Below are 23,724 nucleotides of genomic sequence, written 5' to 3' on the forward strand. Positions count from 1 at the left end.
GGCAGAGCGGCGGCGGAGCCGAGCGCCGAGAGCCGCCGGAGCAGCGGAGCTGCAGCCGCCGCCGCGGCCGTAGGTAAGGGCGGGCGCGGGCCGCCATCGCCACCGGGACCGGGCCGGGGACCAGGACCGGGACCGGGACCGCGACCGCGACCGGGACCGGGCCGGGTCCGCTTTCGCTTTCCGCGGCCGTAGCCGGGCGGGGGGCGGCGGGGCCGGGGGCACCTGCGGCGGAGGCGGCCGGGGCGCGGGGCTCGGGGCGCGCCTCTCCTCCCTCCGCCCGTCGGTAAATATTTTGAGTGTTTCGTAACTCCCGGCCGGGCGCAGCTCGTCGGCGGGGCCGGGCGCGGGGCGCTGCGGTGGGGCCGGCCGGGCCCGCGGCCTCGCTGCGGGCGGAGGGGCCGCGCAGGTGCGGGCAGTGCCGGGCAGGGGCGCGGGCAGCCAGCGGGGCCGCCCCCGGCGCGGCGCTCCCCGGGGGGGCGGGCGGACTTTGCGCGGCCGCTGCGCGGGCCGGGGCGGGCGGCGGGGCCGTCCTGGTGCCGCGGCGCATCCCGGGGCGGGGGCGCTCGTCGCCCGCCGGAGCGGGGCTGGTTCCCGCTGCCGCAGCCCCGCGCCGGTCCCTGCCTGAGCGACGGCCGCGGGAGAAGCGCCGAAACCGGCGTTGCGCGTCCCGGCGTGGGGGGGCCAGCCCCGAGCCCCAGCCCCGGGCAGGCGGGCCGGGCAGGCGGCGGTCCCGCCGCGGGCAGCACACCGGATCGGGGCGGCGCGGCGGGAGCTGGGGTCCCGCTCGCCGGCGGTGGGAGACACGGCTCCGCGCTGCTGGGCAGAGTCGAAGGAGGATGGAAAATGTTCCCCCGTGCAAGGCGGGAGCGGTGGCACCCTTGGGGACTGCAGCACCCGGTGGCCTTTCACCCAGCTCGTGCGCCGGCCGGGGCGCGTGGCCGGGTGACCGTGAGCCCAGGGGAGCGGCGGCCACCTGTCCGGCGAGATATGGGAGCTGTCAGGGCTCTGCGCTCAGCCAGCTGGCCGCCGGGCTCCCGGCAGCTCCTTGCCATGACGCCGAGCGGCTCTGGGGCTCCAGCGCCCAGCTCGCGTCAGCGCTGGGGTGCAAGCACTGGCACTGCCGAGGGCTCCCTGGCTCTGCCTCCGTCTGAACTGCTGACGGTGGTAACACCTCCGACGTCAGCTGCCGTGTGGAGCTGGGGCTGCCGGCTCGCGTGAACTCCCAGTGAGGTTTGGCAGCAGCCTGCGTGCCCCACTGCGCTCAGGGGAGCCCCGTGGCAGGGGACAGGGGACGGGCAGTGACAACAAGCGATTTGTTCGCAGTGGTTGGGGTGCATTGCCGAGGGGTGCAGGGCATGGCGCGGCACTGCTGTGGCAGGACCGCAGTGTAGGGCCGCATGGCTCGCCCACGGCAGGAACACGGTGCACAGATTCCCAGCAGTATGGGTTGCCTTGTTGCAGCAGGACGTTCCTGGCCCCGGGCTGGCCCACCCTGCCAGCTGCCTGTGGCCAGGCCTGCATTCCCGGCAGCACTTGCGGCTGCAGCCGGAGCTGCGTGAGCCCCGGCAGCGGGCGTCCGCGAAGGCAGTTGGCACATGCACTGTGGGGTGGTCTGGAGAGCCTGGCCACCACCGCAGGTACCAGGGAACCAGCCATGCGCTGTGGGAGCTTTGTTCCTCCTCATCCCTGTGCCCTGACTTCAGGAGGAAGGCTCTGTGCCTGTTGCGGGGAGTGCAGCCCTGCACTGGCGTGGGAGGGCTGGCTGCTGCTACGGTACTCTCTTGGTGGTGATTTCGAGCTGAGGTTTGCCATCATGCTTTGATGTGTTTGCCCCAGCGCAGCCATCCTGCGCTGGAGTGAGGTTTGCTTGGGGCCTGGCATCAAGTGTGGCTCTGCCCTGTCCGCGTGGCTCCGGTGAGGGGGAGGCGTTGGGGGTGTCGGAGTCATCTGCCTGTGGACAGCTGCAGCAAGCCCTGGGTGCTCCCAAAGCTGTCGGTATCGCAGCCCAACCTGATTGTGGCTCCCAGGTCCCCAAGGTGCTGGACGTGAGGATGGAGACCGTCTCCTTCGGTTTTATAACCGTCCCTGGAGAGCAGTGCTTGTCCCTGGGGCCAGGGAGGGCCATGCTGTGCCGCGTGTGCAGCCACGTGGAGGAGGAGCTCTGATGCAGGTTGAGAGGTGCCAACAGCCCGGGGACACAGGAGAGCCGGGCTGGGAATGGGGTGTGACGGGCAGCTGTCACCCACTCTGCGTTTCATGGCACTTTGGCAGTGTCCTACCTTGGGGGGTGTTTGCCCCCCAGCAGTTGTCACTAGAGCCACCTTGCCGGCTTTGGCGCGCCTGCCTTGTCCCGAGGCTCATGCTTCAGGGCAGGATGAGGGATGCTGGCACCTGCGCCGGGCATGGGGAGCTGCAGCCGGGGATGCTCGGCGCAGGGTTGCACGGAGCCTCTGGAGGGACCTTCCCCTCTCGCTGCAGGGGAAGTGCTGACTCCAAAGCGGCTGTAAGGTCTTTGCTGTGGGGTTTCCCAGCTCTCTCTCGAGTGATAGCAAAACCCAGATACTCTGCTTGCGAAAAATCCCTGCTCCTTGTACTCCTCCACGGCGTGGGTGGTAGGGCGGCGAGTGGTGACTGTGCTGTGCTGAGTACAGTAAAGTGGCCCCGTCAGCTGGGAAATGACTTTCTGGTTTGCAAGGAATTACTGTAAGCCGGGCTGCGCTCGATGAGCTTCACAGTAGCTTCAGGGAGCTGGTGGGAGCCCGAGCATGGCAGGATGGTGTGGGGGTCAAGCAGGACCTCCCTCCCATCGGCATCCCCTAGGCGCCTGTGCTGGGAGCCACGGTCCCTCTGCCTGGCGGGGCTGCAGCAGCTGCCGGCTTCCCACCGCATGGCTGTGGGTACTGCCCTCGGAGCAGCCTCCACGTTATGGGGCCAAATGCACCGCAGCGGTACCTGCTGCGGGGGACCCAGTGCAGGGCTGCGTGTGCTGGGGGACAGAGGCAGGGTCTTGCAGGTCCCCTGGGATGGGTCAGGGCTTGGATCTGCGGCCGCGCAGGCGGCTCTGGCCTGGAAGGCTGTGCCGGCTGCTGGCTGTGGGGCTCCGGCATGCTCCAGGAGAAGTAGCCTCGACAGCTGTAATGTTTCTCTGGCATGCCTTTCCTTTCATGGGGTGTCTATTTTGCAACCCCCAAGTGTTTTGATCCCGGGAGGAAGGGGGTGGGGGTGTTTACCCTGGCACCGCGTGGCCGGTGCAGGGATCCAAGCGGCGCTGGGCATGCCTGAATTTTACATGCAGCAACAGTTCTAGCAACATCTGCTGGCTGATAAAAGGTAGGCTGCCGTGAACCACTTCTCCTGCTGTGTTGGGAAATGTCGAGGGGGAGGCACACATGTGAACACAGCTTCCTGGCCGATAGGGCTGAGCTGACTTGCTGATAAAGCAGAATCCACCCATCTAACTGCACCAGAGGGGCTGGGAGTGCTGGCTGCTCACAGGCGGGTGCGCTTCGTGCCTTGCGTTTTCCCTAGTGCTAGCTCCTGCTTTCCACCAAGCCGAGGAGCTATGTGCTGCCGGGCAGCTCCTCACCAGGCTCAGGTGGCCGCAGTGGTATAGCCAAACCATAACATGGTCACAACTCTCTCCCTGTTCAAACAGTCACTGGTGAGTTTTGCAATCTCCATTTTCTCTGCAACTTCGTGTCTTCCTGTTGTTGTGAGATGTAAATGCTGGTTTATAGCACAGCTCTGCCAGGGAGGGAATTGGGGAAAAGGCTGGTGCTGGGGCAGAGCTCAAAGAGCCAGCATGGCATCGGCACAGCCCCGGAGTGGCTGAGTGCTGGGTGCGCGCTCTGTCTGGTTTTTTGTACCTCTCACTCGGCTGTCTGCAAAGCTTTTAGCAGAGAAAGAGGCAGCTCTCACTGGCAGTGTATCCGAGCCCCTCGCACCAGCTAAAACAGCTGTAAAATGATCTCTGTTCTATTTGCTGGGGTTAACATGCGGCCCTGGCGCTTTCAGGCTGCAGCTCTGGGTGGCACAGCTGCCCTGGCCCGGCACGCTCCGTTTATAACCCCATTAGTCACCTGAGCCTTTTGGAAACACTTAGGTGGGGAGCTCGTGGTGCAGCCCGGAGGCCGGGGCTCTGCTCTGCCCCGGCACTGTCAGCGGTGGCGGCTGCTGCTGCTGCTCCTGGGGCTGCGGAGCATGTCCTGGGGCAAGGAAAGCCGAAACCCAGTTCTCCCACCTGGATGCGTTTGTGTGCATTGGGGATGAATGCTGGGTTTAACCCTGGCCAGGTTTGACTGTGAGGTTTACCTATTCTGAATGAGATTTTTGTTGCAGAAACCATTGGTGTTTTGGCTTTTTATTCCCATTCCGACAAGTCCTCACTCCTGCCAGCGTCCCTGGGTCTCTGCGTGCCCTCTCTTCTGAAGGCAAGGCTTTACCCTCCCTCCCTTCTGTGCTGCTGACCTGATGTGAGAGCATCTCCCTGTGTGGAGCTGCTGCAGCTGCTGGGGCATGAACCCCATTGCCTGGCAGCTGCGAATGGCCCAGAGGGGCAGAGCGCAGTGGGGGTGCAGGGGCTGCTCCGGGGGACCTGTCTGTCCCACACCTTGACTCCTCCTAGTGCCTGACAGCACAGGGCATGGGCCCTGCCTGCCCACTGCGGTGGGAGGCTGTGATGTCTGGGAGCAGTTTTCCTGTTGACCAGACACGTCACTAGGCTGTCAGCCCGCACCGGTGGGAGCCTGGCGCTGTGCCGCAGCGTGCTGCCTGAGCCTGCCCTCGGGCAGGGACGACGGGGTGCTGCTGGGCTGGGACGTCGGCGAGGGCTGGCGATGCAGAGGGCTGGTGAGCGTTTTCCCAGGCACCATGCAGGCTCCACGCCAGCTGCTGTTGGCAGTGGGTGCAGAGCAGCACCCAGTGTCCCCATTGCCTGAGCATCCTCATGCACAGCTGGGTGCTTGCAGCCTGTGTTCGGTGTTTGCTCCCAAAGACGAGGGTGTGAGGGTTTGCCCGCCCAACTGTTGCTGCATGGTAGGTCCTGCACATACCCTGCGCTGTCTCACAGCGTGGTCGGTGCCTCTTCCCCGGGCAGGGCAGCGGGTGCCCTCAGTGTGCTGGCGTCCCTCTGCCTGTCCCTGCTCACCGTCCGTCCCTGTCCTGCCCCAGCCCCCCAGGTGCCTGTGCTGTGGCATGCAGGCTGGGCTGGTCCCACAGGACTGCTGTGCCAGCGGCGGGGGAGGCTCCTGCAGTGTCTCCCCTGCCCCACAGGGAGTACGAGTGCAGCATCGGCCGGAGGGGGATGGATGCGGCTGGAGTGGTACAGCCGGTGCCTGCACTGCCCACGTCTCCCCCGGCCCGCCTGGATCCTGCTCTGCAAATCCAGCCTGGCTGGCGACTGGATTAGCGCAATTGTGTGCGCTTGCTGGAGCATGGCAGATAAAATGAAATTGTGTCTCCAGACCCCAATCGGGACTAATTCAATGCTGAAATGAGCTTAATCCTCAGGTCCTTCTGACCAGCCCATCCCTCCTGGGCTGGTGCTGGTCTGAGCAGGGATTAGCAGCGAGCCCGGAGCTGTGCTGGAGGCGGCCTCAGTGCCAGGGGCTGGCGCGGGACCCATGGGACCCCAGGGCATCTGTGGGGTCCCTGGGAGGTGGCTGCTCTGCTTAGCTGATCTGTTGGAAGGGGCAACACAAGGATGAACTGGCTGGTGGGGGTGCGGGGGCTTCTCCCTTGTCCTAGATCTGCCTGGCCCGTTCCTAAGCCTGAAGCTGCCGCCCCATCCTTGGGGGTGTCGCTGGGATCCTGTCACCTCCCTGCCCTTCCCCAGGGCTGCCTCTTTCCTCCTGGGATGGAGGATGGGGACTGGAGCTGGACCCCCCCAGCTGGGCTGGAGTGGGCGGAGTGTGGCGTGCGAGTCCCTGGGGGCTGCACCTCCTGTGGGCAGGTGCTTCACCCTCAGCACAGCATTAGAGGGGCTTGGGGTGGGTAGTTATTGTGGAGGAAAAATACCTTCATCAAGTACCCTGGCACGTGGCGGCTGCGCATCCCCTCCCGGGCGAGGGCCGGTGCCTGCCCAAAGCCAGGATGCTACGGTGGGCAGTGGCTCCGCATCCACCCCAGGATCCCCCCACCAAGCCCAGGGGAAGCCCTGGGACCCCAAGGCATCGGAGCCGGCAGCTCCCTGCTGCATCAGCCCCACAGCCGGTTAATTCTGCTGCTTGGCCCCAGGGAGCCAGGAGTAATTAAAGCTCTGCCCAGGCCTCTCTAATCCTGTCTGTGGGTTTACGGCGGGGGTAGCACCGGCGCTGGCGGGGATTGGGCTTCCCACGGTGGATGTCACACAGGATCCACGCTGGACTCATGCCTGCGGGGGCCGGGTGGGCACTCGGCTCTGCCGGTGTGGCTGCACGGTGTGTCCTGCCTGCCAGCACCTGGCTCCTGCTCCGGCACTGGCTGCCTGCATCTGTCTGGATGGGCAGGCTGCCTGTGCCACGATGCCGTGCTCTGCTCGGTCCCTGGCGCCCAGACAGGCCCCCGTTGTTCCTGAGCAGCCGCAGCCTCCAGCCCAGCCTGCGCAGGGTCCGGCACAGCCGGTTCATTGTGCCAGGGCCGGGTGGGTGGTCCTGGGTGCCTGGTGCCCCGTACGGGTGGAGGCTCGCCTTGCTGGGGCGACCCCGAGGGACAGGGCTGGGACAGGGTGGGCTGGGGCTGGCCTTCCTGCGTGTGCTGTGGCAAGCTCGGCTGGGGGGGTGGCAGCATAGCCATGGCCCCCCGGCTCTGCCATGGGGACCCAGGTCCTGTCGGTGCCGTTCCTGCTCTGTGCTCGGCATTTGAGGGAATCCCGCTGGGGCAGTGCCTGTATCTGGCTGTGGCTGCACCGGGGTAACTTTTGGTGCACCGGGGTGGTTTTCTCTCTAGGTCCCAGCCCCTGGATTCAAGGGATTTTGCTGGGATTTTGTGGGGTATTTTGGTGGTTTTGGTTTGACGCAGGTTTCTGAGCCTCTGTGGTTGGAAAGGAAAATCTGAAGAGGGGAGAAAAACGGTTCCCGAGGGCGGCAAATGCCAGTGGGCAGGTACAGCCCCAGGCCCGTGGCGTGAGCTGAGCTGCAGGCAGCCCCCAGCTCTGAGCCCCCCCGGCACTTGTGCGGCAGCGCCTGTCCCCAGCTGGGGTGTCTCTACCTGTGTGTGGGGCCGGTTTCTCCCTGGGCAGTGTCAGGCTGCATGTGGGGTTTCCTTGTTCCTGTAACAGTGCGAGTTCTCCATTTTTGGCTCCCAAAGCTGCCGGGAAGCCTGGCTGGTCCCAGCCCTGCCAGTCTGGGCTCTGCCCGCCAGCTGCGGGGCCTGTCGCCTCTGCCCTTGGGGATGCACATTGTATTTCCAGAGCTGGCCATGCCTCTTCTGTGAGCCCTGCGGCTGCTGGCCCAGTTTGCCCGTCCCCAACAGTTTCCAGCGTGGGTCGGGGGCTCTGGCGGGCTGGGGCAGTCGGCTGCCGCTGGGGCGAAGCTGTCGGCTGCCACTGCTCTTCTGTGGGAGACAAACAAGACCCATCAAAGCACCAAGCTTCTAGAAGGAGCTTGCCTCCCGCGCCGGGCGGGCGCTGCCGCCTCCCAGCCGAAAGCTGGAAACCACAGGCAGGCATGAAATGGGCAAGCCATCCTGTTCCCAGCACCGCAGCCCTCCGCGCCGGCTCCACTGTGCTCTGGCGCCCGCCAGCCCCGGCTGGCAGCTCCAAGTGGGGCCAGGGTGGCCAGGGGCTGCTCACCAGCACCCCGATGTTCCTGGTGCAGGCTCTGCCCCGGTGCTCTGTGTGTGTGTGGGTGTGAGCGGAGCCAGGGGGTGCAGGTGGGTCCGTCCCGTCTTCCCCCATGCTGAGTTCCTGCATCGGTCCCTGGGGTCCCATCCCCGGCTGCTGACCACCTGTGGGGGCTCAGGGGGGCTCAGCCCCACCGACCCGCTGGGGGCAGAGGCTGTGCCCGGCTCCGGCTCTGGGGAGAAGTGTGGGGCTGAGCACAGAGGGTGTGCTGGCCCCACTCCCTCGGTGGGCACCACGCACACAGCAGTGACGGAGGAAGCTGCTGGCAACCTGAGGCTGGCTGCCCTGCGCAGGCAGATGACATTTTGGAAGGAAATAGCTGCTCTCTGCTCCTTCCTGTAGCACACAGCCTGTGAAACGGCCGCCCCGGGAGCCCCGCTGTGCCGGCAGCGTGTGCCTGGAGCCGGGGCTGGGCTGCCCTGGGGTCAGGACGCCGGAGTGGTGCGTGGGGCAGTGGTACCTGACCCTGGGTGAGTGTGGCTGCGGGATGGGGCACCCCGTGCCGAGCCGGGGCTGCGGTTCCTGTGCCCTGGAGGAGCCGGGAACCGTGCTGAGCCCCGGGGCTCTGCCAGCCTCGCCAAGCCCATGCATGGGGGAGCCCCAAGCTGGGATGGCCCTGGGGCTGCAGGGCCTCTCGGGTGTGTGCGGAGCCCTCCGTGCCCCTCAGCTGCGGGGCAGAACGTGGTGTGCAGCGGTGCTTGCTGCCTGCAGCAGGCAGGCCCACGTGCAAGGGCGAGGGGGGCTGAGCTGGGGGAGCCCTCGGCAGGGGTCCAGCTGAGTGGGGCTGTTGGGCTGCCCAGGGGCTCCGGCGGGTCCCCTGGGGTGAGCTGGTGCGGGCAGGGGGGTGAGCCATTGTGAGCAGGGGGGGTGGGTGTCTGTGTTGGAGGAACCGAAGCCCTTCTGTGTGCCGAGCAGCTGCTATCGGCTGCCAGCACCGCCATTCCCGGGGCTTGGCTGGGGGCCGGATCCTGCCCCAGAGGGAACCTGCTTGGCGCTGCCCTTCTTGGGGGACGCAGGATCCTCTCCCATCGGGGCTGCCGGGGGGCAGGAGCAGTGCTGGCTGGGGCAGGACTGGAGCCCCCTGGCAGCACCGACTGTGAGGCGTGCAGGCTCCGGCCCTGCGGCCGCGAGCGAGGCTGGCTCTGACCTGGAAGCGATTGTGGGCTCCCGGAGGTGCCGAGAAACCACGTGTCCGTGTGTTTACTGCGGCGGGAGGAGGCAGCCGCAGCGGGCGCAGGGCTGCTGCCTGCCGGAGCGCAGCGCCAGAGGGAAGCGCCGCGTCCCTGCCCAGGGGAGGACGCCTCTCCGGAGACCCCCGGGCCAGGAGAGCACCGGGCAAAGGGCAGTGCGGGAGCCACCGTGGCGGAAGGGCTGTGCAGGGCAGGCATGCGGGAGCAGGGGGGTTACGGCCAGAGCCCTTTGCCATGGCCCTCCCGGGGCCTTGCCCGGCTTTCGGTCCCTGCCCGGCCCAGCAGGGCACAGGACTGGGCAAGGGGCTGCAGTCAGGGGCCGTGCCGGCACCGGGGCAGAGGTGTCCTGCCTGCGGGGAGCTCCCCAGGGTGGCTCTGCGCTGTGAGCATCCCGCGGCTGTGTGCAGTGAGCATCCTGTGAGCATCTGCGGCGGTGCGTGCTGCGCCGGCCCCTGGGCAGGCACTGCCCATGTTTGGGCTTTGCTGCGCCCGTGGCACATGGGAAGGCGCCGCTGCCAGCCTCGCCCCATGAGGCATTTCCCTCCTTTTGTCTGCCCGCGGACGTGCTCTGGCTTTCCTGCAGCTCGTGACCCAGCGCTGGCACCAGCCTGCTGCCACGGCCGGGAGGTGCCACCGCTCCTGCCCCCAGGGCTGCCGCTGCGGCTGTGGCCTGGCCCTGGCACCAGTGGTGCTGCCAGCCTCCCCCTGCCCGTCCTCTCCTCTGCCGCTGCCTCTGGCCCTCTGAAAGCCCCTTTCGGGTGGGTTTTGCCCATTTTGCGGCTGGTTTGGCAGTGCCACCCCATCGGCAGCAGGGAGCGGGGCTGTCAGATGCAGAAGCAAGGACTGTGGTGTCTCCCCTCCTTCTGCGTCTTCCCTGCCCACACTGTCCCCGCAGGGCTGGGGTCCCTCTCCATGACACTTGTCCTACCTCTGGGAGGCTGCCGCATGCGCTGCTTCGCAGGCGATAAGTCACCGGTGAGCACGTTGCTGTGGCTTGTTGAGTTGCTGCTGGTTAACCGAACTGCGGTGGTGGGTGGGTTATAGCTCGTTGCCAGCAAGTAAATGCAAAGTAGCTTAAACCACTGCAATTATCTGTCTCTTGCAGTTGTTTGAGTGCATGTGTGGCCGGTGGCTGCAGCATGGTTGACCCGTGGCAACATGTGACACTGCAGCAGTGCTGCCTGTCCCTGCCAGGGTGTGGGAGCTGCAGCAAGTGCCGTGACTGGTGGGCTGGGGATGGCACTGGGGGTGGGTAAACGCCATTGGGCTGGAGCGGGCCTCGGCCATCTGACCCTGGAGAGGTTTCCTGAGCCAGGTGGCTGCAGGGCCGGGGCGATGCATCGGCAAGGGGGAGCATGAGGAGCGAGCCGGTCCCTGGGCGTGGGGGCGAAACCGTCCCAAGGCTCCAAGGAGGCCCCTGTGAGCGTTCGCCCAGGGCAGCTGGCGGTGCCACTGAGGAGCGTGGTGCTGGGCATGGACCAAGCCAGGGCACTGGCTGCCAGCAGCTGGCCGGGCGCGGGAGTGCGGGGCTGCCTGGAAAGGCCAGTGGCTCCAGCTGCATGGTGGGACCGTGCTGCTGTACTTCTTGCTGAAGTGGAGCTGTTGCCCCAGCCTTGCTGGGTCTCGTGGCTGGAAAGCCTCATTTGCTCGTGGCCGGCGGCACTGGTGACTTGTGCCAGGGCGCTCGGGGCACCCTGCGGTTCTCGGGGAGGTTTGGTTTGTCAGTCCATGGGTGAGACACGGGAGACAAAACCGAGGTACTTAGAGAAATGCCCGCTGTTGCATTGGTGATGCCCATGGAGGTCGTGTCCAAGCCTGGCATGAGTGTCTGTTTGGGGTGTGCTTATCCGCCGGGGTGGCGTGGCCCTGGGGATGACCCTGCCTTTGGTTGGGGCACGCGGCAGGTGAGCCGTGCCGCCATCAGCCGCTGCACAGTCCCATTGTAAAGGCTGACGTGATGCTGGCTCGCCTTCTACCGGGTGCCCTGGCAGCGATGCTTGCGTTCCTGCTCCCAGGCTGGTGTCGGTCGAGCGCAGTGTCTGCTGGCTCACTGCAGCAGCAGCCTGAGACTTGTTGCTTAACAACACACTGGAGTGGAATAGGAAGTGTTTTGTCACCGTGAGATGGGAAGAGATCACCATTTTGTCGGTAGGCAGGGCAGCATTTGTTTGTTCTGTGTCCGTGTGGACGTCCCCGCTGCCCCGGGAACTTCGGGCGTTTGTGGCGCACTGGCACCGGCGCGGCCGTGGCCACTCTCCTCTGCTCTGCTGGGGCATCGGTGAGAACCGCTTACCAAGCGTCCGCAATTTCTAACTGCCAGCGTGCATCCTGCTGTCGGCCATCCCACCTTCCCTTGCCCTCCTTGCCTGCGTTTTTATGCCTCTCCAAGCCCCTCCTTGCCAGCAGGGTTTCCAACTTGGTGATTTCTGTGAATGTGGAAATGTTCCTCCCTTTTTATAGGGGAAAAATTCATTTTTAGCCAACTCTCAGTTATTGTTCCTCTTCCTGTGCAGGGGGCGGGTGCACAGGGCTCGGGCTCCAGCTGCTCCACTTGGACCTGCTGTTGCCGTTGCCCCCCGGTGTGCTCCCCCCGTGTGCGCCCCTGCCCGTGGGACGGCACCGGCTGCTTTTAGAGCCCCTCAGGCCACCGGGTATTTCTGAGGCTGAACAAAGTGCTTCGGGGAGGGAGGGAGGGAGGCGCAGCCCCCACTGGCATGGTCCCCAGCTCCCTCTGCTTGTCACTGACCGGTGCAGTAACCGGATCCCGTCCCGGCCATCCAGCCCTGGGACACAGCCTGAGGCCTCACGCCCCTGCCCAGCACCTCCACACAATACTAAATCCCAGGTGGTTTGGGTGTGAGTGTGTGTAAATGCTATTTACTGCTGCATCCTTGGCTTAGAGGGGCTGTAAGCCCCCCAGGCCCTCCCTCATCACTCACCATCGCGTCATCCTCAAAGACTCGACTGCCAGTTTTTTTTCCAGGCCCCACCAAGCTGCAGATATAACTGCGGCAGGGGACGCTCTGGCTTCTTATAGGTGCTGTTCCTGGCTGTCCTTTCTCCCTGCCTGCCGCAGCTGCCCCCTGTGAGCCGGGGCGCTGGAGCTGCGTGGCAGGTGGGATCTGGCAGCGCTCCTGCACGGAGCCAGAGCCACCCCAAAACTTGCTTGGAGAAGGTCCGCACTCTGGCCGGCGTCTTCTCCGTGGCACTGGTGCATGGGGCACGCGGTGGCCGCGGGACCAGGGACCCACCGGGGGCTGCAGTGCCACGTGGGCCCTTGGGGCCGTGGCTGCTCCTGCCTGTCTGCCTGCTGGCGCTGCCAGGGTGTGGGCAGGAGCCGGGGCGAGCACAGGGGGAGGCCTCCGTTCTGCGTCACCCTGGATTTTTTGCCAGCCCTCCCCCCGGCCCTGTTTCCTCATTTGCGTGGCCAGCGATGGCTGCGATCCTGCAGCGCAGCAAGGGGAAATGATTACCATGTGGAGAGGCAGCGCAGAGGCGCATTCATGGCCCCGGCCCCCTCCAGGGCTCTTCCTAGAAAAGAAGGGGTGACTCAGAGCCGGGGTCCCCTGCCCTAGCACACCCCTTCCTTTGGCAGCTGGAGGTGGCTCTGGCAGCACCAGAGAACCCGGAGGCTCCTGCAGAGGGCTTGCAGGGGCGGCCAGGGACAGACCCCCACCCACGGCGCAGCACCCGGCCCAGCTGCAGTGACCTGACGAGCCCGTCTCCCCGGCAGGTGGTGAGCCATGGCGGTGTGGATCCAGGCACAGCAGCTCCAGGGCGAAGCCCTGCGGCAGATGCAGGCGCTCTACGGGCAGCACTTTCCCATTGAGGTGCGGCACTACCTGTCGCAGTGGATTGAGAGCCAGGCGTGGTAGGTCAGCGGGGTCCCTGTCCCTGTGGGTGATGCTGGGCTTGGCAGCACCTGCCCCTGGGGTGCCGGCGGGTGCCCCCCTTTTCTGGGGGGCAGAAGAAGCCGGGGGGGCCAGGGCTGCCCCGATGCCACCACTCTGCTCCGTGCGCGCAGGGACTCCATTGACCTCGACAACCCCCAGGAGAACGTGAAGGCGACGCAGCTGCTGGAGGGGCTGATCCAGGAGCTGCAGAAGAAGGCGGACCACCAAGTGGGTGAAGATGGCTTCCTGCTGAAGATCAAGCTGGGGCACTATGCCACGCAGCTGCAGGTGAGTGAGGGGCCACAGGCGGGGGCTGAGGGGCCGGGGGTTGTCCCTGCCCTGTGCCTGGCTCAGGCTGCACTCTCCCTGCAGAATACATACGACCGGTGCCCCATGGAGCTAGTGCGCTGCATCCGGCACATCCTCTACCACGAGCAGCGGCTGGTACGGGAAGCAAACAATGTGAGTGGGGGCCATGGGGCGACTGCATCGCGGGGGGCAAGGGAACAGGTCCCGCAGGATGGGGGGATGCTCGGGGTCTCCAGCATGGGGGTCATGGGAGCAGCCCTGAGGCAGGAGGTGCTCTGGGTCCCTGCTGCCCCCAGCACCCAGGGGAATGGGGAGGGTCCCCCTTGCCGTGCTGAGCGCTCCCTGTGCCCTGTGCAGAGCCCCTCACCAGCTGGCTCCCTGGTGGACGCCATGTCCCAGAAGCACCTGCAGATCAACCAGACGTTTGAGGAGCTGCGGCTCATCACGCAGGACTCTGAGAACGAGCTCAAGAAGCTGCAGCAGACGCAGGAGTACTTCATCATCCAGTACCAGGAGAACATGCGCCTCCAAGGTGGGTGGGGGGCTGGAGGGTGATGGGGCCGGGGTGCTGGTGGTGCCAGCCCTAATGCCATGCCCTGTCCCCCAGCCCAGTTCTCCCAGCTCTCCCAGCTGGGCCCCCAGGAGCGCCTGTCGCGGGAGACGACGCTGCAGCAGAAGAAGGCATCGCTGGAGGCCTGGCTGCACCGGGAGGCCCAGACACTACAGCAGTACCGTGTGGTGAGTGCTGCTTCCCTGGCCCCATGCCAGCTGTGCCGCCGTCCCTGCACCCCATAACACCGTCCCGCCTCGCAGGACCTGGCCGAGAAGCACCAGAAGACGCTGCAGCTGCTGCGCAAGCAGCAAACGACCATCCTGGATGACGAGCTGATTCAGTGGAAGCGTCGGCAGCAGCTGGCGGGGAATGGGGGCCCCCCCGAGGGCACCCTGGATGTGCTGCAGACCTGGTGGGTGCTGGTGCCGGCCATGCCCGGCAGGGTGGGGTGGGGTGCTGAGCCCTGGCATGGTGCTGAGCCCTGCTCCCCCCAGGTGTGAGAAGCTGGCGGAGATCATCTGGCAGAACCGGCAGCAGATCCGTCGGGCTGAGCACTTGTGCCAGCAGCTGCCAATCCCGGGTCCGGTGGAGGAGATGCTGTCGGAGCTGAACAGCACCATCACCGACATCATCTCTGCCCTGGTGACCAGGTAGAGGTGGGGGCCCGGCTCGGCTGAGGCATCCGGCAGGGTGGGGGGGCCGGGTTGGGGCTGCTCTGCCTGCCTGCCCCTGATCCCTGTGTCCCCTCAGCACCTTCATCATCGAGAAGCAGCCCCCCCAGGTGCTGAAGACACAGACCAAGTTCGCAGCCACCGTGCGGCTCCTGGTGGGGGGGAAGCTGAACGTGCACATGAACCCCCCCCAGGTGAAGGCCACCATCATCAGCGAGCAGCAAGCCAAAGCCCTGCTGAAGAACGAGAGCACCCGCAAGTAATGCCTGGGGGGCTGGGGGTGTGCTGCGGGGGGCTGGGGCTGCCGAGGCAGCGGGGAGCAGGGCCTGGAGCTGGGGGCATGGGGGGGCTGCACCTTGCGTGGGCTCCCAGTCCTGCTGGTCCCCCTGACCCTGCACCTTCCTGCGGCAGTGAGAGCAGTGGGGAGATCCTTAACAACTGCTGCGTGATGGAGTATCACCAGGCCACGGGGACACTTAGCGCCCACTTCCGCAACATGGTGAGCGCCGCTGGCTCCCCCCTCCCAACACTCACGCCCACCCTCCTGTCCCCTCGTGTCCCCCTGTGTTCACCCCTCATGTCCCCATCTGTGTTGCATCCCCTCTGTGTTCACCCTGGTGTCCCCCCGTGTCCCCTTCTGTCCCCCCATGCTTACCCCTCGTGTCCCTGCAGTCCCTGAAGCGGATCAAGCGCTCAGACCGCCGCGGGGCTGAGTCGGTGACAGAGGAGAAGTTCACCATCCTCTTTGAGTCACAGTTCAGTGTTGGTGGCAACGAGCTGGTCTTCCAGGTGAAGGTAAAGCCACCAGCCTCGTCACCTCTGCAGGGCCCGGGCGAGCCATGGGCACCGTACCCATGGGTGTGGGGCTGGGCTGGGGCCATGGGGTGCCCGTGCAGGCTGGGGTGGCTCAGGGCTGCTCATGGGCAATGATCCCGCAGTGCCCCCCAGCCCATCCTGGTCTCCTTCCTCCTGGCAGACGCTGTCCCTGCCCGTGGTGGTGATCGTGCATGGGAGCCAGGACAACAACGCCACGGCCACCGTGCTCTGGGACAACGCCTTTGCCGAGCCTGTGAGTGCCAGCGCCATGGCGGGGCAGGACAGGCCCCATCCGCCCCAGGGGGCTGCGAGAGTAGGGCTCAGTCTCCTGGTGGGGATGTGGCAGGAGGTGGCAGGCAGAGCTTGGTACTGACCCTGCTCTGTGCCCCCGCAGGGCCGCGTGCCCTTCGCCGTGCCCGACAAGGTGCAGTGGCCGCAACTCTGTGAGGCGCTCAACATGAAGTTCAAGGCAGAGGTGCAGAGCAGCCGTGGGCTGACCAAGGAGAACTTGGTGTTCCTGGCGCAGAAGCTCTTCAACAGCACCAGCTCCCACCTGGAGGACTACAGCAGCACCACGGTGTCCTGGTCCCAGTTCAATCGGGTGAGCGGGCTGGGCTCTGTGCCAGGAGAGCCGTGGAGCCCCGGGGTCCCACCATGCTCTGGGACAGGCTTTGCTATGCCTGCGGTACCAGTGCTCGTGCCGGGGGGGGCTGGATGGGGCGTGTCCCTCCCAAGGAGCCATTTCTTGCTGGAGTGGTGCAAAAATGAGACAGTTGTCAGCTGCAGTGGGGCGGGAGGTGTCACCTTCCTCACTTGGAGGGACACGGGGTGCTGTAGGGCCCGCAGATGGGGTCTACATCCTCGGGGAGGCATTGCTGGCGCTCCCCCGGGGCTGTGCTGCCTGGCTGGACTGACTTGCGCCTGGTTTGGCAGCACTGGAGGTTGTCCTGCGGTCCAGGTCTCTAAGTCTCCGCTGCTGCACCAAACGCTTGTGCTGTTTAACAGCAGCTATGAGGCTGGAGCCAGGAGTGCTCATTTTCTGGGGATTTCAACAGGAAAACCTGCCCGGGAGGAATTACACCTTCTGGCAGTGGTTTGACGGGGTCATGGAGGTGCTGAAGAAGCATCTGAAGCCGCACTGGAACGACGGGTAAGAGCCGCCCTACCCCGTGCTGCCCGGCCCCCTGCCCGCCCAGCCCTGACACCCCCACTCTGCCTAGGGCCATCCTGGGCTTCGTCAACAAGCAGCAGGCGCACGACCTGCTCATCAACAAGCCTGACGGGACCTTCCTGCTGCGGTTCAGCGACTCAGAGATTGGCGGCATCACCATCGCGTGGAAGTTCGACTCCTGTGAGTGCGTGTTGGGAGCCGGCAGCCCCTGTCCTCGCTGACCCTGGCCCCGGCCTGGGACTCGGCCGTCTTGTGCTTGTGCAGCTGGTGCTGCGCCTCCGGCACCTCCTGTCTCGGCTGGGCACCGGCACTGTCACTGCCGCAGCTGGGCACACGGGAGCCTTCCTCGGGAAAGGGGGAGCGCAGGAGGCTGCGGGAATGCCTTGGCTGCCCTGCGGGGAGCGGTGCTGCTGTTGCTCGCTGCAGCTGTGGCCACGTCCAGCCCGAGCACTGGCATTGGCAGGGAGGAGGGACTGGGCTAAACCGTCCGAGCCAACCAGGGGGTCTTGTGGCTGTATAAAATGCAGCAATTCCGTGGTGCTTCCTGGTGCAAGGGGTCTGCACGGGTTGCCTGACCCCATGCAGCAAGTCTGCTCGTTACTGTTCTTCGTGAGAGCATCCTTCGGAGGCTCGCGTGGCCGAGGAACACCACAAAGCCCCGCGGAGCCCCCCATGGCCAGGGGGGACCTGCCTCCCACGTACCCAGATGAGGACAGACCTGCCTTGAGTTCACTGTGCCTCCTGGCTGATCCTGTTTTCTGGCGACCTGCATTTTGTCCTTAAATGTTGCCGGGGGAGGGATGCAGCGTGGGAAATGCCGTCTGATGTTCGACGTGATCTCACAGCCCGTGGCCGGAGTGGGGCTGGGAACTGCCACCGGCTCTGGGCATCACCGTGGTCCTCACTCTTGTCTTCCAGCCGAGAGGATGTTCTGGAACCTGATGCCTTTCACCACCAGGGACTTCTCCATCCGCTCCCTGGCTGACCGCCTCGGGGACCTCAGTTACCTCATCTATGTGTTCCCTGACCGGCCCAAGGATGAGGTTTTCTCCAAGTACTACACGCCGGTTCTCTGTGAGTCCACGCCAGGTAGCGCTGCCCCTTCACCCTGTGTGCGTCCCTCTTCTTCGTGCATCTGACCGGGGTGGAGCTGGGGCTCACAGCATCCCTCTGCCCCGGGGCTGCATCCAGCCCAGTGGGGGCTCTGCAGCTGGCCGTGCGTGAGCCCCCAGCCCCACCGCAGGCTTGTGGCACGTGCCAGCAGCTCGGGGCCTTAGCGCTGCCATCTTTTCTCTAGCTAAAGCTGTGGATGGATACGTGAAGCCACAGATCAAGCAAGTGGTGCCAGAGTAAGTCTGACCCTGAACGCAGGCCCTGGGCAGTCCCATGGGATCGTCCCCCGCAAGCTGGCTGGGGCAGCCGGCAGCCCAGGGCACCTCTGCTCTCAGGCTCTGGCACCACCAACAGCCACGTTGGTGCTGAGCTGGCGCTGAGGGCCGAGGAGCATGGGCCCGTGGCTGAGGCAGGGCTGTGTGTTCCCTGGGAAGGCAGATGCCCCCGCCTTGCCGTGCTGCTACCCAGGGGGCTGGGGACCCTGCAGGTTGTTGCTGTTTGTGGGTGTGGGGTTTGGGTCCCCTGTCGGCACCCTGCCAGCTGCGGGAGCTGCCGGTTGGAGGCAGTGGGAAGTCCCGGAGTGCGACTTCACCCCAAGGGAGCCCATCCCGTCCCGTGCCAGCACTCACGAGCCCCCGGTCCCCACAGGTTTGTCAGTGCATCAGGTGATTCTGCCCCTGGAGGGGCCACCTACATGGACCAGGCTCCCTCACCCGCTGTCTGCTCCCAGCCCCATTACAACATGTATGCCCAGAAGTAAGTATTGCATCCCCCGTCCCCGTCCCACCGCAACCGGTCCCCCCCCTCACCCCCTGCCTCCCACAGCCCTGACACTGTGCTGGACCCCGAGGGCGACTTTGACCTGGACGACACCATGGACGTGGCGAGGCACGTGGAGGAGCTGCTGCGGCGCCCCATGGACAGTCAGTGGATCCCCCACGCCCAGTCATGACGGGCGGGCGCCTGGCCCCCTGCCCCCAGCCCCAGCGCTGCGGGGACTGTGCTGTGTTCGTGTCTCTGTGCCGGGGTGGGCGGCGAGTGGGCCCTGCCCCGGAGATTTGCTCTGTGCTGCCCTGAAACGCAGGCTGGCGTCCGGCTTTTTGGTGTTTATGCCCTTGTATAAACGGCAGCGGATTTGTCGCATGGTTTTCCTGTATGTTCCTTTTAAGAGGCCCAGCTTCGGCTTTCCGCTTCTGCAGGCACCGGCCCCGGAACTGCCCTGCTCCCCGCCGAGGGGCTGCTTGGGGCAGGGGCCGGGTGTCCGGCCTCGGGTTCACTTTCGCAGTCATCACTAAGAATGTACAGGTCGCATTCTTGTTCTACCCCATGGCTCCCTTCCCAGAGGGTGCATGGGCGCACCGGACTCACGCAGGGCGGAGGGGGGGGTCGGCTGGGGCTCCCCCCTGGCCTGTGCTGGCGCTCTGCTCTGCGGCGGTGGGGTCCCCTCCTGGACCTCATCTCTTCCTCTGGCCACCCAAGGATGCGGGAGCCCCTTCGGCTCCCAGCCTCGGCGTCCCCCTCCGGAGCCAGTGCAGTGTGAGGGAGGCAGGGCACGAGGGTACCCAGCAAGGGCGGCCAGGCAGTGCAGGTGGTTTGGGGGGAGCAGAGCCCTCTGCCCCCCCCCCCCACCTCTCCCTTCACCCTGGCTGAGAAGCTCTGGGGTCCTGGCCATGTTATTTTTCTACCACAGAGTAAATAAAGCACGGAATATTTTTGTAACACAAAAGCTCTGGGTTTCACATGTGTCTTGGGGAGGAGGCAGGTCCCTGTGCTGGTAAGTGGGGGGGGGGGGGGGGAAGGAGCTCCTCGGGCCAGGGGCTGTGAGGGGACACGGTGGATGATGCACAGCAGGCAAGTGGTGCCCCAGGGTCAGGTGCAGGTTTGGGGTCCATGTCCCCTCCCCGAGTGCAGGGGGGTGAGCAGGGGGCCGGGCCTCCACCTGCAGTCCCCCTGGCAGCCGGCACAGTCAGGGCAGGTCCTGGGGGCTGCCCGGGGAGGAGTGGGGCGGCCTGGGGGGCTGGCCCTGATACCGGGGGCGTATACCAGGGGACTGGGGTCTGGGGACGTTTTCCCCTGGGGAAAAGCAAAGCAAAACAGACAAATTGCACTATTTTTTAAGAAAAGGAGCCTTCTCTTGCCGAGGTGTGGAGAACGGGGGAGTTTGCTCTTGGGTTTTAATTGCGATTTAATTCTCCGCTGGGCAGGGGGGTCCGGGGCCGCGTCGGGTTTTTTGTATAAAGGAGAAAATGAAAATAAAAATAAAGGCGGAGCTGACGGCGGGGGCGGCGCCGGTCGCGGTCATTCTCCGTCATTTCTGCCGGAGGCGGAATAGCCGGGGGGGGTCGAGGGGGGGGTCCCGGTGCCCGGGTTCCTGCTCGGGGGCGGCGGTCGCGCTGTGCCGGCAGCGGCGGTGCGCGCCCGGGGATGCTGCCGGCGGTGGCAGTGGCGGTGGCCGTGGCGGTGGCCGTGGCAGTGGCGGTGGCCGTGGCGGTGGCCGTGGCCGTGGCGCTGCCCGCCGCCCCCGCGCTGCGGCACCGCCTGGCCCGCTCCGCGCTGCGCCGCGCCGCGGGCTGGTACCGACGGCGGCTGGAGCTGCTGGGCAGCGAGGTGCGGCTCAGCCAGGAGCGGCGGCTGCGGCGGCTGCTGCCCGCCGGCACGGCCCGCGGTGAGACGGGGGCGGCGGAGCGATGGGGCGGGAGGGGGGGGGGTCCCGGGGGTCGCCCCCTCACCCCGCGCCTCTCTCGGCAGGCTCGGAGGGTTTCCGGGAGCGACACCCCCTGGGGCAGAGCTGCCCTGACGGGGCGCCGGGGGGTCAGGTCCCCCTGCTGCGCCCCTGGGCTCTGCTCCGCAGCTTCTGGGGCACCGACCCCCCTCTGCAGGTATGGGGGCGGCGGGGCAGGGAGCGGAACGCAGGCACCCCACACGGGGAGGACCGTACTGCCTCCCCGGTCTGCCCCACCTGACCCCCGCCTCTCCCCACGCAGGGGTCCCTGCTCTACCTGGACACCCTCCGTGCCGCCTTCCCGCAGGCGCTGGTCCCCCGGGGCACGGCCCTGCTCTCCTGGGCACCCGGCCGCCCCCGTGCCCCGGCGGGCTGGCCCCTGCCCACCCTGTACTGCACCCCGTCCGAGGCGGGTGCTCTGCCCTCGCGGGCCGCCGCTCTGCGGGTGCAGCTGCTCTTCGCACTGCGGGCACGTGCCCTGCGCGTGCTGGAGGCCGGGCTGGCTGCTGAGCTGCACGACGCACTGGCGGCCCTGCACACTGGCTGGCCCGGGCTGGCCCAGGACCTGGCGCTGGGCAGGCTGAGTCCCCAGCCCGGGTTGCCCGAGGATGTGCGGGGCAGGCTGCAGGCTCTGCTGGCCCCTGACACGGTCCGGGCGGCCGAGCTCCAGGCTGAGTGCGCCCGCGGCTTTGAGGGCATCGTGCAGCGCCTGTGGCCGCAGCTGGAGGTGCTGGTGGTGGGGACAGCACACGGTGCAGAGAAGCTCTACTGTGACGCCCTCCACCAGGCTGACTGCAAGGGGCTGCCGTTCTACTGCCCCTTCTACCAGGCGGCGGGAGGTGAGTGTCCCCTGCGCAGGGCTGTCCCTGCGGCCTGCCCTGGGTGCACGGGGGGGAGCCGCTGCCGTACGGCAGCACAAACCCCCTCTACCCCCGCAGATGTGGGTGCATCTCTGTGCCACATCCCTCCCTGGAGAGACCTGCCTGCTCTCCAAAACCGGCTCTGTCCTGGCACTAGCTGAGAAGGTCCCCCTTGGAGGGGGGTGAGGCTGCATGGGCAGGGATGGGGGTGTGTGGGGGGCTCATGCTGATATATGCTGCCCTCTGCCCAGCCCTGCTTGGTGTGAACCTGTGGCCAGAGGAGCCAGTGCCCCGATTCCTCCTGTGCCCTGACTGGGCTTTCTGCGAGTTCCTGCCCTGCCCTGCCAAGGAGGAGCCGCGGACGGTGCTGCTGGGCGAGCTCTGGGAGGGACGCGAGTATGAACTGGTCCTGACGGCCCGGCCCGGAGAGTACAGGTGCCTCCTTCCCGCTGCGGTGGTCCAGGGGCGCCACCTGCCCCAGCCCCGTGTGCCCGGCACCCGGCCCCCCTCATGGTCCCTCTGCCCATGCAGGTGCCGTGCCGGGGAGGTGCTGAGGGTGTCTGGCTTCCACAAGCAGTGTCCCGTGGTGGAGTACGTGCGCAGGTGAGGACACCCCAGCCTCTGCCCCCTACCTCGGGGGGCTCTGTGCTGGGCAGGGTCCGAGTGGGATGGTGCCAGCAGCATCCCCGGCATGGGGCACCCACCCCAACCCCCACGCTGCAGGGAGAGCCAGGCGCTGAATGTGCGGGGCGAGAGCATCACCGAGGAGCGGTTCTGCCGGAGCCTGTGCCGTGCCGTGGGCATGTGGCCAGGCGCTCGCCTGGTTGACTACATCTGCGTGGAGAGTGCCCTGCTGGGTGAGTCCCCCTGTGAGCTGCCCGAGTCCCCCCAGAAGGGCGGCCAGCACTGCCTGGGGCTCTGCCAGCCCTCCTGTGCCCTGCTCAGTCCCGGGTCACCTGTGCCCGGCAGGGCTAGGGGCTGCAGGTGGCTTTAACGTGCTTGTGGTGCTGCTGCAGGCGCCTCTTCAGGGGCCAGCGCCCCCCACTACGAGGTGTTCGTGGAGCTGCGGGGCCTGCGGGACCTGTCAGAGGGGCAGCGCTACAAGGTGAGGGGGACGCGGGCTCTGCTCCGGGGCAGGTCCCCACAGGCAGGCTGGCAGGCAGGCCCTGCTGCCTGCACCCTGCCAGCCGGGCGGGCAAGGCAGCGGGGTGGCCGCAGCCACGCGGTGGCGGTGCTGGCCCGGCAGCCTCTGTGCCGGCCGCCGGGATGCTTCGCTGCGGAGCTGGCTGGGGGGCACGGGCACAGCCCGGCCCTGCCCAGGGGGCTGCAGCCGCTGGTGGGGCCCCGGGCGCTGCAGGGGGTGATGGCTGCTCCACTGGGAAAGCCAGTGTCGGACCAGCACAGGCAGCCTACCCTCTCTCTGCAGCTGGATCAGTGTCTCCAGGAGGATTTCCCCATTTATAAGTCCTTCCGCTTCAAGGGCAGCATCGGGCCCCTGCGCCTGCACCTGGTGGGGGCCGGGGCCTTCGCCCGGCTGCGGGAGGCGCTGGGCTCCCCCCTCCCCATGCCCAGGGTCCTGCGGGAGGAGCGGCTGCTGCAGCTCATCCAGAGCACCGTCATCTCCTAGGGCAGCCTGGGGGTCCTGCAGCCCTCCCACCCCTGGGGTTTGCTTAGTGTGTGCCCTCTGGGGAGGGAGCGGGGCCAAGTCGCTGACTGGGGGCGCAGGGGCGAGGGTGCCCAGCCCCAGAAGGTTTGGCTGAGTGGAGCGGATGGAGCCAACGAGCTCGACTGTGCCTCTGCTCCGCAGTGGTGGCAGGCAGCGGGCGCCGGTGGACACCCCACTCAGTGCTGCCCGTAGGGATGGAGCAGGACCTGCAGCACACCCCAGCCCTGGTCCTGGCCCCGGGCACTTGCCAGCAGACCTGGCCCTTTGCGGGGCTGTTCTGGGAGCAGGGTGGGACCACGGGCACTTGTGAGCGTCACAGGGCATCTGGGTCCTGCCACCAGTGGCCATGGCTCGCCCCACTTTGCTCAGTGCCTTGGCAGCACCCGCAGGCAGCCGTAGTGCAGTGGGTGCCCGTGCCTTTCCTGAGGGACACCTCAGCCGTCACAGCCCGTGGCCAGTGCCGGGGGGACAGTGCAAACCTCCCCGGGAGCCAGGAGGAGCTGTGGAGCCTCGGGCCTGTGCAGGAGCTCGGCTCAGCCCAGCGCTGAGCTCCAAGGCCCTGTGGCTTTTTGTCCCCTGGCAGGGACACCGCGGGCAGGGCATGGGGTGGCCAGTGGTGGCAGGTGCCAGCTGTCATGGAGCAGCCCCTCCACTGGGCTCTAGCGCATGTCTGCTGGTTTAGGAAACAATAAGCTCCAGCAAGGGCTGCTTTTAATGTTTAAAAAAACAGAAGCAAAATAAAGGAGGATTATCTCTCAAAAATAAATAAAGGGCAGCACTCTGGGATTGATTTTTTTAGGCTATTATTTTTAATCCTTATTAAAGAGATTTCTTGATGACAGCCCTGACTCTGCTCTGGGGGTTGAGAAGTTGCTGCTGTTGTTTCCTGGGGGGTCCTGGGAAAGGGGAAGCCATGAATATTTAACCAGTTCAGTGTCTGG

The 23,724-nt window shown here is 66.3% G+C and overlaps 2 protein-coding genes across 3 annotated transcripts; both read left to right on the forward strand.

Annotated features, from left to right (window-relative positions):
- On the forward strand, positions 1–19,261 carry LOC143169413 (signal transducer and activator of transcription 5B). Of its 2 annotated transcripts, none has more exons than XM_076356754.1 (19): positions 1–73; positions 12,743–12,880; positions 13,034–13,190; positions 13,275–13,364; positions 13,569–13,743; positions 13,819–13,949; positions 14,025–14,176; positions 14,259–14,414; positions 14,515–14,694; positions 14,847–14,934; positions 15,108–15,230; positions 15,412–15,504; positions 15,646–15,852; positions 16,307–16,401; positions 16,472–16,602; positions 17,341–17,511; positions 17,720–17,771; positions 18,184–18,291; positions 18,361–19,261. In XM_076356754.1, the coding sequence occupies exons 2-19, from the start codon at positions 12,753–12,755 to the stop codon at positions 18,485–18,487; spliced, it is 2,364 nt and encodes a 787-aa protein (XP_076212869.1). In that variant the 5' UTR covers positions 1–73; positions 12,743–12,752; the 3' UTR covers positions 18,488–19,261. The 2 variants fall into 2 exon arrangements, with proteins under 2 accessions (XP_076212869.1, XP_076212870.1); XM_076356755.1 differs by having other exon boundaries at positions 17,341–17,496.
- Positions 19,262–19,959: 698 nt separating this feature from the next.
- GHDC (GH3 domain containing) lies at positions 19,960–23,624 on the forward strand. Its single transcript, XM_076356626.1, has 8 exons — positions 19,960–20,200; positions 20,284–20,414; positions 20,520–21,096; positions 21,369–21,552; positions 21,649–21,720; positions 21,841–21,974; positions 22,134–22,222; positions 22,544–23,624. Exons 1-8 carry the CDS (start codon positions 19,960–19,962, stop codon positions 22,742–22,744), a joined length of 1,629 nt encoding a protein of 542 aa, XP_076212741.1. The 3' UTR covers positions 22,745–23,624.
- The last annotated feature ends 100 nt before the right edge of the window (positions 23,625–23,724 follow it).

This window comes from Aptenodytes patagonicus, chromosome 20 (assembly GCF_965638725.1).
Source record: "Aptenodytes patagonicus chromosome 20, bAptPat1.pri.cur, whole genome shotgun sequence".
In the NCBI taxonomy this organism is placed as follows: Eukaryota; Metazoa; Chordata; class Aves; order Sphenisciformes; family Spheniscidae; genus Aptenodytes; species Aptenodytes patagonicus.

Coding starts and splice junctions, on each gene's coding strand:
- LOC143169413 (XM_076356754.1), top strand. CDS start 12,753: ATGGCGGTGTGGATCCAGGCACAGCAGCTCCAGGGCGAAGCCCTGCGG. Junction 13,365..13,568: donor TGGTACGGGAAGCAAACAAT/GTGAGTGGGGGC, acceptor TGCCCTGTGCAG/AGCCCCTCACCAGCTGGCTC. Junction 15,231..15,411: donor AGCTGGTCTTCCAGGTGAAG/GTAAAGCCACCA, acceptor TCCTCCTGGCAG/ACGCTGTCCCTGCCCGTGGT.
- GHDC (XM_076356626.1), top strand. CDS start 19,960: ATGCTGCCGGCGGTGGCAGTGGCGGTGGCCGTGGCGGTGGCCGTGGCA. Junction 20,201..20,283: donor GCCCGCCGGCACGGCCCGCG/GTGAGACGGGGG, acceptor CTCTCTCGGCAG/GCTCGGAGGGTTTCCGGGAG. Junction 21,975..22,133: donor CGTGGAGAGTGCCCTGCTGG/GTGAGTCCCCCT, acceptor GTGCTGCTGCAG/GCGCCTCTTCAGGGGCCAGC.